This window comes from Morone saxatilis, unplaced genomic scaffold (genome assembly GCF_004916995.1).
Source record: "Morone saxatilis isolate NCDOM2014 unplaced genomic scaffold, NCSU_SB_2.0 Contig6, whole genome shotgun sequence".
NCBI classification, from domain to species: Eukaryota; Metazoa; Chordata; class Actinopteri; family Moronidae; genus Morone; species Morone saxatilis.
This window is the reverse complement of record NW_023340206.1, coordinates 1,965,467-1,976,036: the sequence shown is the minus strand read 5'-3', so window position 1 is coordinate 1,976,036 and position 10,570 is coordinate 1,965,467. Positions and strand designations below refer to the sequence as shown.

The 10,570-nt window shown below is 39.0% G+C and overlaps 1 protein-coding gene across 2 annotated transcripts in view; it reads left to right on the top strand.

The window, feature by feature from the left end:
* cacnb4b (calcium channel, voltage-dependent, beta 4b subunit) overlaps window positions 1-6,780 on the top strand; it is a 24,324-nt gene extending 17,544 nt beyond the window's left edge. For both annotated transcript variants that reach the window (XM_035678019.1, XM_035678016.1), the window contains 5 exons: window positions 235-344; window positions 752-903; window positions 2,455-2,550; window positions 3,813-3,998; window positions 4,985-6,780. In XM_035678019.1, coding sequence (XP_035533912.1) covers window positions 235-344; window positions 752-903; window positions 2,455-2,550; window positions 3,813-3,998; window positions 4,985-5,248 — 808 coding nt within the window. In that variant the 3' untranslated portion in view covers window positions 5,249-6,780. The remainder of the gene's footprint in view (window positions 1-234; window positions 345-751; window positions 904-2,454; window positions 2,551-3,812; window positions 3,999-4,984) is intronic.
* The last annotated feature ends 3,790 nt before the right edge of the window (window positions 6,781-10,570 follow it).

The following is a 10,570-nucleotide window of genomic DNA, read 5'->3' as shown; positions in this document are numbered from 1 at the left end:
AATACTTAAGAAATGTTGGACAAAGTGTTGGCCAACCACACGCCTAGTAGCCTTCTTGGCAGGATGCATCGTTGAGTGTTGATCTATTTATAATATGTATATATATATATATATATATATAGTGTGTATATATATTATAATTTTCTCTGCATGTCAGTGAGGATCTTATAAATGCATCTAAGTGAATCCGTTTTTGTGTTTAAACATTTTTTATCCCCTGTTGTCATTTTACAGGATATCGATCACACGAGTCACAGCAGATATATCATTAGCCAAGAGGTCTGTTCTCAATAACCCGAGTAAGAGGGCCATCATTGAAAGATCCAACACTCGCTCCAGCTTAGGTAAGAACATAACTGCTTTTTACATAATCTTTACATGTAGAAAAATGCAAGAAAAGATAAATAAATGACTGTTTAGACAGGCCTGTGTAAATTCCTATTATGTATATGTATTTATATCATCATTTTTATATATTTTATATATCATCTATATATATTCTTATCTAAACTACAGTATGTTCAAACATGCATTCACTGATTTAAATTTTTTTTTTTAATGCAAGTTGGGGCAGCAGAAATGTGCTGTGAGCACAACACTGACATGCGTTAAACTCTTATCAACTCCTAAGAAACAAAGCACAATTCAATTTCTAGACGTTCTTTGAACTTCACTGGATACCAGTACCAAATCAGCAGGTAAGTTGTAAAAATGTCTAAATTTGTATTTGAATTGCATTTTGTCTCACCAGCTGAGGTGCAAAGTGAGATTGAGAGGATCTTTGAGTTGGCCCGCTCCCTGCAGCTGGTGGTGCTGGACGCTGACACCATCAACCACCCAGCCCAGCTCCTCAAGACCTCCCTGGCCCCCATCATCGTTCATGTTAAAGTCTCCTCGCCAAAGGTAACAAATGTTGGGAAGACTTAGCCAGACACATCTGAAAGATCAGTTTAACTTTCTGTTACAAGCGCAGTGGCAGGTTTACCTGAAATGTTGTTTTTGACCTGCAAATACTAACAACTAGTTTTATTTTAGTTTCTATGTAGTGTTTTGTTAGCCCACACAAACCCCTTTTATTGAGTGGGTTACATGGACTAATTAGACTAATCATAATGTCAAAACTGAACAAAACAATACTTTAAGCGTGTAATATAATCTCCACAGCTACTGTTCCACACAGTCATTCAGTTGTTGGAGATAAACAGCAAGAACACCTAGACATGATAAAGGTAACGGTCTATATTCAAGGTTGATATTTACAATCCACTTGTTGCACAAGCACAATGTTCCCTACAAGCATACCAGCATGAAATACTGTGCTTTAAAGCCACATTTAAAGTAAAGGCATTTTAACTTAGTGTTTGGAGTCAGTAGAGGCTTTAAATCTGCACCAAGTCATCTGCACAGTGGCACCTTTGCATGGAAGAGTAGGTCTGCTGCACTTCTTCCCTCTGCACTGGGACTACAGCAACGACCAGACCAGGTGTGTGGGTGTGGAGGGTGAATAATCTCACAGAGAGAATCCCCCAGATGCTACCACAGATCAGCAAAGACTTCAAACAGTGATTGAAACGGTGCACTCATTTAAAGACAGTCACATTCCTGGTCAGGTGACTTTCACACTTGTTTTACACCACACCCTCCTGGCATGTAAAATGCTCGCTTTGCTACAGCTGACCAGGAAAGACCCAGGCCTACGATAACAGACCCACTTTAATATGCAAACCTGTAAAAAAGGTTTTCTCTCAAGAACCCTGGTGACATTCACCAATAAAGGTGCTAGAACATTAAAGGTACTGTAAGTGAAACGGGCATTTTTCAACTTCCTGTCTGTTCTTGCAGCTAGCAGTCCCCTCCTTCCTCCCCACGTCACCACACTGACATTCTGCTGCCTGCCCTTGAGGACTGCGTCTTTGTGAAGCTCTCTTTCCTGATTGGATAAAGTGGGAACGGGATACCAGAAAATGTATTCTGTTAACTGCAGAAAGGAGGGACTGGGTGACCCATGTTACTGACTGAATACTTTATATCGTTGATGGCTGTCAGATTGGGGAGCTATTCAACGCTTATTTAACAAAACAATATCACTTACAGCACCTTTAACATGCATAATGTATGGCATACATTAAGGGGATTAAGCCAGGCTATTTGCCACAACCCTGAATACAGCAATCAATCTGGTCATACATTTATACGTAAGGTTCCTTATTTCTGCCTGATGTGTGTATATATTTATTCTGACAAACCTATGACTAGCCAATTAAATCTGCACACACTATAACATTCTCAGTTGTGTCACAGGGAAAAATGTATCCCGTTGCTCGTTAGGAACTTGATTTTCACACTCATCATGTGATGAGGAGGGTACCGGGTGACCTAAAACGAGCGCACCCAAAACTACTTTTGGTTCAGTGTAACTGGAGCATCATGTACTTTTCCTACGCCCCCATCCAGGTTCTGCAGAGGCTTGTCAAATCCAGAGGGAAGTCCCAGAGCAAACACCTGAATGTGCAGCTTGTGGCAGCTGACAAACTGGCCCAGTGTCCTCCAGTAAGTGGCCATCCTTATGTACTGGCTCGGCTTGTCTCTTACTTTTACTTTTTATGTTAATATTTCAGTAACTGGTTCACAAATATGTTTCTGCACTCAGAGACATCTCCTAAGCTCAAATGTGATTCAGATATAATTTATTTAACAATGTATTCTTGTATCAAAATAACTATTTTGCAAGTATATTTTATCACCTAGAACATCTGGAATTGGCTCTGTTTATTTAAAGTTTTAATGGGATGTAGAGCCCGACCGATATATTTAGATTGAGATTTTCCATAAACCAGTAATCTGACTTTTAGGCCTTGAAATGTCTGTAAATGTCTTAAGTTTGATTTTGACAGGTCTTAATATTGATTGCATTAATGTTACTAGTATAAAGTTCCATTTTTTAAGTTTAGCTTTTAAATGGGGTTTTGGGAAAAATTGTATTGATGATGTTGTAACAAATACAAAATGAAACCAACATTGAACCAGAAGCAATTTTCCTTCATATCCTTAGTACTTCTTTTGCCAGTATGGTCTTACAAAGGTCTTAAAAAGTATTACATTTAACCAAATCTACAGAAACTCTGAATAAAGAATAATTAAGTGAAATACATTGTCAACCAATTCTAGTTTGCTGAGAGCTGCTTCCTCTCTCTTACTGTGTCTGGCACAATATTAGAATATTACACACTAAATCACAGCGCACTCTGCTGGATAAAATTTGCAATGACACCAATGCATTACCACAAGCATTTTTTTCTGTATTATATACCAGAAAGAAATTATAAATATATGTTTTCATATATATATATACACACACACCAATATGATTTGGTATTGGTATCGGTATTGGATGATAATTTAATCTGATATTCGGTCTGTTTCTGAATTTTATTGGAGTTTGTTGTCTAAATTTATTCATAGTTTTCAGCTCACAAAATCTACTCCAGCTAACCATATTCTAAAACATAATTTGACTTCAGTTAAGTAAAGTTCATGTTGTTTCAGCCAAACACAACAGATGGGTGTTTATTCAGTCCAACCAATCATCTCCTGCACGCTAAATCCTCTATTTTGTATTTTCTGTATTCACATTATATATTCAGAATGACTTATTTAAATACAATAGAATACTAATAATATATAATATAATAATTCTTTACACAGTACATAGTAACACAACAGGACCTCATATACAATGTCAGTGTGGAGATCATTTGCGTTTCCATCATGAGCTTCATACCTACTCCCCTCTGACCATCTGCCGCTAACAGGAAATGTTTGACATCATCCTGGACGAGAACCAGCTGGAGGACGCCTGTGAGCATCTCGCCGAATACCTCGAGGCCTACTGGAAAGCGACCCATACCTCGATGGCGACGCCCCTAAACCCCCTGCTGGGACGCAACCTGGGCCCCACCACCCTCACCCCCTACCCCACCACCATCTCTGGACTGCAGGTACACATCCAGTAGTGCCAGGGTCCCTTATGGGAATAATTGACTGATTGTGGGTAGTTATTGGGGAGATAATGAAGGTAAGAGAGGAACCCAGGAGAACAGGAATAATCTGCTTTTTATTCAAACCCTTCGGGATCTGCCAAACCTCCTGACTCTACAGTATATTTGATTTAAAATGCATATGAGAGGAACAGTGGCTAGACTTCAAGCATTTCCACACCATGTCTAAATATATGCGTGAGACAAAACCAAGCAAGTAGTTACATTTTTGTGTTTCTGTTGCCTCTTGAAAACCAAATACATAATTTCTTCTAAAATGTCTGTCAAAAATGAGCCTTTCATTAGTTTAAATGAGCATTTGTGTCAGTTTAAAGACATCAGGAGCGAAGCAATAGCATGACGTTTGCAGTTCCTCAACCTACATAATCTACGTATTATTATGAGGATCATTATGAACAGTCTGGTGGCCCTGTAAACAAAATAAAACATAATCCTCAAACACACTGCCAGTTGGTGAAACTCGCCATCCTTTTCTTAGCAAGCATTAAAAGCAAAATATTGTTATGGCTGATGTGCAACATAGGAACCTAAGAAAACGGAACTAAGTGCAGACCTCCAAAGCAGCCTTTTTTGGTCAACTCAACATCAGTGAGCACTCACCTGGGGGAAAAAATAAACTTCTTTTTCAAGGGCAGTTCTTGCCTTCTTAATCAGGACTTATACAGTTTCTGAAATAGATCAGGTTTTATGATTTTACATATTTTTCCTCCTACACACCAAAACAATGTAGATGGGTAAAATGGACCATATGTATGTTAGTGTTTAATTACGTGTGAGCACAGTAGGCCTTCCTCTTCTACACATTGCACATTCTACAAAGGATAATGTTACCTTTCCGAATCCTACACATTGATGTCCAGTCTTTTCATTGTCTGTTGGTGTTGTCTCCAGCCTTACCTGTGTCCTTGGTATGTTCATGTGATTAGCAGAGCCAAAGAATGCGACAGAGCAACCACACGGGAGACCATTCCACCCCGAATGAGCGGCGTAACCTGATGACATCGGACGAAAATTACCACAACGAGCGGGCGCACAAGGGACGCAACCGCATGTCTTCTGGCTCACAGCATAGCCGAGAGCAGCAGGACCCCTACCAGGACTACCAGGACCCCTATCAGGATGCATACAAGCCACATCGCAATCGCAGTTCACCGGGCAGCTACAGCCATGACTCCCGGCACCGGCTCTGAGCCAACTTCTATCATCACCAGGGCCCAAACGGCCCAGATTCCACCTGAAATAAACGCTGCAACAGAGCCAAGATGGTCCCAAATTGTACCTTTTTGTTTTGGATCGCGTTCATTTGTTTTGTCTACCTGGCTATTTTTCTCTTTAAAAGTCCAACGAAATCATGTTCAGGTGTTTGTTTTTAACCAAGCTGCCAGGGCAAACCCCGTCAATCAACAGCGCGAGTAGTCACAAGGTTCAGGATGCCAACATTAACTAATGCTGTAAAATGAATTCCTTAAATTTCTGTTCCTGGGACCTTTTGGGATTGTACTAACAATGCTCAGCAGATGTGCAAAGCAGACTGTGCTTGTTGCCTGTCTCAGCAAGCTAATTATGAATAGTGGTCAGATGGTGATGGTGTATGGGCTTCTACGTGCCTGGGACATCGCACCAGGTCAGAGGGAAGTCCACTGCACACAGACTGCTGAAGGCTGCTGACCCCTACCCTGGGCCATGTATAAATCCCCTCACCATTTAGCTTATTGCATGCTGATAGATGACCAACCTCCGCATCCACTTCACTGATATTTTGTACCTAGCATTCTGGATTCTCCTGTGACGAGGTGTAGATATGGAGGTCCAATTTTCTAAATCACCTGATTGTGTGGATAAGACGGTAGGTGGTGGGTTTGCGTGGGGGTGTGCAGATGATATCTGGCTGCTAGTTTCGAAAACTGGTGCTTCACATTCCCAAACTATTTTGCTATTTGAAAGTCACTTTGAGCAAGGCCAGCTTTTCTGTAGCATAGCTTTAGGATTTCATTTGGGTGAAGACCCTCACCGTCATAAGCGGAGCAGATTCTGATGGTGCTGGGATCAGATCTCAGTTACACTGTAGGAGAAGGCAATATTGCTTCTGTTCTTAACAGCAAGCACTTAGAGAGGTAGAGAAGACAATAGCTGCGACAGTTTGTCTAGTATAGTGAAATACAATAGCAAAATACGACTTGAGATGCCGTTTGATGTTGCTAAGATGTGGACCAGCATAGAAACCAATGCTATGAGAACCTTTCAAGCAGTTTGGGATGTTCTCTCTGATATTTTTGACCCTGCCAGCGCGAGGAATCGGATTTGGGAACGGTGTGATCGACCGTGAAGAGCATTTGCTGCTGAAACTACAGGTTGCATTTATTATCAACATAATACAAGTTGTATAGCATTGAAACAAAAGAACAGGTGTTGGTTAAGTCTTGCGATTGGTTCACGGCCATCAAATATTCCTTCCTGTGGTTTTAGGGGATCAAAGCATTAAAAATGTGACATGGCAGGATCGGTTGCATCATGTTCATTCTCTGTGTAGCTGGCATGTTGTCCTGACTGCAGAGCATGTTCCCTCCAAACTTAAAATAGAACCCTAGTGTAATCAAGTTGATGTTTGTAGAAGTATAGGGCACCTTTCTCCGAAAAAATGAAAAAAAGTAAAAGATGGCCCAAATTACAGATAAATGATTTCTCTGGATCCCTGGGGTTTTTCACTCAAAACACTGAAATGGCTAACAGAAAACTTTAAGTATTGGTTTATGTCATTCTGAAAGTTTTAAGTTTCATTGGATTGCATGACTCAAAGGTGGAGCCACTATAACGATAACAGCTTCTATTAATTCAGAATTATGTTATAAGTGCACTCAAACAACAACAGTGAAAAAAAAACAACAACAACCCAGCCCTCACAAAAAGGTTCAGTGGAGATCATAAGTGTACCCAACCCACATGGTGCTTGTATGGAAAGAGATAGCTGCTGTGGTCGATAATGTTTATAAGGCTTGTTATCATTATCATAATATACTGTACATATCTTATTTTTTAAGATGATTTTGACTTAATTTTCTCATCTTCAGATAACAAACAGTTCTAGCCATTTTTTTAGCCTGAAAACAAAACAGGCTTTAAATTAATAATGCATTAGGGTAAATAAAGAACATTAAATTGAAAAGAACACTTTTTTCGTTCAATGTACTTAGTCTACATAGTCTAGCCACAAATTCATTCCTCTCATCTTTGACAGAAAGAGGCATCCGGAGAAAGTCAGAACCATTTGTTATCTTGAAATACTGAGATAGTTAAGTTTATCTCTATGAACAGTACAGAACAGTATCTGCATATAAGTCTTTATACGAGGGACCAAGACTTAGAGTCTGAGTAGTATTGACCAATGACATTTGAGCGGGCTTTGGTTGCATGCAGGTAAACAGTCCGTGTCCAGAGCTAAGGAAGCGGGACGCATTGGGTGAAAGGCAGTCTCGGAAACCAGCGGCTATCGTGCGAATCGGACAGCAGAGGAAGTCTTTGCCTGGATATCCGTTATCCATTTTCTGGAAATCCAAAGGCCTGAAAGGTTGGCAGTTGCCCCCAGAGGCTAAATCATCACACAATAGCCAATGGGTTCTGAGATTGGTGAAGTTGTTATCTTGATGTGATAAAAATGTAATAATTAGGAAAAACCACAAGAAGAGTTGTTATTTGAATAGTTTGTCACCTCCAGATAATACAGTAATGAGACTTTTTGGCTGCTCGTAGCCTCCGTAGATTTTGACAGTGAGATCTTTCTGGAATGACTAGGAAACTGACTGAAGTGTGTGATCTGATTCATGTGTTCTCTGGCAGTGTGTCTTTGTTTTGTCTACGCTACAGTACACAGAAAGTGTGTTTGTTTACTTTCATTGGACTACAACAATCCTTTGTTATGCCACAAAATGATTCAAATAATGGTATTTTATTTACTTGTATGGAGGACCAAACCTGACATAAATTAACTGATAAAAGATTAATAATTAAATTAATAATGCGATAAATTATTAAAAGTAGAAAAATGTATCTATAAACGAACCAAAAACACACTGCCAGGGAAAAATATTTTTTTCCTGATTTGCTCTCTGATATCAGATATGTACAGTATAATCACATATTTGTCAGAGAAGTTTTCTTTGGCATGTTTAGACAAATGTTGAAGCTGCTTTTGACACTTAGACCCCTTCCTTCCTTTCTGACAAAAACGATGTACAGTAGTGACCGCTGTAGCACCAGATTAGCTTGGTGCTAAACAGTGAATGGACCAGAAAATAAATACAGTCTCAATAGAGGATCCATTCCCTTAAATAGAACGAATATAATACATTTTTTGTCTTAAGATCTATAAAGAGTGCTATCTAAATAGTTAAGATTTGAATACCAAAATTATTAATCAAAAACTGCTTTGAAAAGAAAATAAGTTGGGAGTTGCTGCTTTTAGGGTCATTTCCATTTTTTAATTCAGTCATAAATGTTATGTTAAAGTATGCATTATGACGTGCTGCACTGTTGGCATTATCTGTATCTGTTCAACCAACTCAATGATCTGTAGCTGTACTTGGAAAGGGGCGGGGCTTAAACAGAATGTGGGCGGACCAGCCCGGAAGATGTTCATTTAAGTAAAAATTGAAGAGAACTACAGACTTCAGTTTCTAAAGAAACACGTCAGCAGGAACGTCTTAAAAGTGCTTCATCTGTTACCGCCACGCTCTGTATCAAAGTCTTTATTTGAATCTTAAAGTAAAGTCGACATCAGCTCTGCCCTACATAAGAGATATTTGACTGTCCAGAAGAATTTTACAGCCTGACACAGTTTCAAAATATCTTTAAGCGACCTAATTTGCAAGACCTTATTAAAGCAACTTTCAAAGGAGAGCATGGTGGAAACGCCACACGCCTCCTCCTTTTTATACCCCGACAGCAACCTAAAGCCTGACCTGAAAGCAGCTCTTAATTTATTAAATACAAAACAATGGAAGGTGTTTCTATTAATAGATCACTTTGTATAGATCTGGATGAAAGGGGAAACTAATTTTGAGAAACTTGTATAGCACAAAAGAAAAAGCAACTGTTCCTACAATGTGAATCTAGTACACGGGTACAGATTATTAGATGTTTTTGCCCACATTCCCCATTAATATCTTTGTTGTACACTGTTTATGGACTGAAACAAGACTGCAAATGAAAAAAAAAAAGTGTTAAAGTGTGTAATGCTACTGTTTACAGGCACGCTTATCTGTCTCATTCTGCCCCATAGCATAAATCCCATTGGTTGATTGAACAGGGAGCCATGTTCCATTCAGAATCAATCCAACTAATGTTGAGCTGGGCTGCTTGAGACAATCAGAAGGGATTTCCAGACCAGTGTTCCACCCTCCCTCTCTTTGGGAACGCCCTAAAATGATGAGAGGTTTGCCATTTTGAGTCGTGGAATTAGATCTAAACAAAGCGACGCCACACTCGCTCACAAATCTCAAAATAACTCTCCGTCCTGGCTTTCTCTTACTTTTGTTTGACACTTACCCACAGCCAAAAATGAAGCTCATGACTAATTTTATTTTTCACTGATTAAATCTCAAGGCGACCACAAAATTCTGAACTTATAGGGAGGGCTTTCTTTGGTAAAATGTAAAACAAAAGAGGAAAAAAAAGAAGCAAAAGAACAAATATTTATTCCAGTAGAAAAGTCATAGATTAATATTTGCTGGCGATTATTTTTATAACAAATCAATGTACATAATGTCTTTGAGAGATGCTATTTGCTGTATACATGTGCTGAAATGAGACAACGACCCATGTGGGACACTTGGAACAACAGCAAGGTCCAGTATACAAAGTTTCAGTAATGTGCAATACAAAACGGCATGCTGTTTTAAAATGAGGAACTTCATGTACTGTACTATGCAACCGCAAACTGTGTACATCGCTTTCATGCTGTGGCTTCTCCAACCACCCTTTTCCAAGCAGCTTCATCTGGACTTTTAAGGGATTTTTGTGTTTATCTAATTTTTTTCTGTGGAAGATGAAAACCTAAGCGGTTAATGCGGTATTGCATGCATAATATACCATTCTAATTTATAAAAAGGAATTAAAGAAAAATACATGAAATTGGAGGTGATTGTGTTTAAGGCAAAGCTACAAGTGACTTAAAACATTTCTTTTTCAAAATAAAAGAGTCGTTCTAAAGTTGTCTACAGTAGTTTTTTACTGTAACGAAGGTCTCATAAGCATTCACTCTCTTTGTTGTAGTTTAGTGTAGTTTGTTGATGAATTGATTCTCAATTTGTGACTTCTTGATTTCAGATCATTAAGAAAAAATGAAGGACATAGACAAAGGACTAGGGGGCACTACAATAAAAGCACATTTTTAGGCAGTTGCCAAACTGTAAACCTGAACCTGTGTGAAGCCTGGTATCTAGTGGTGAAAAGCAGGTACTGCAGAGAGCAGAGGTTTTAAAAAATATTTAAGAAGAAGAAATTATAAGTTGACCACA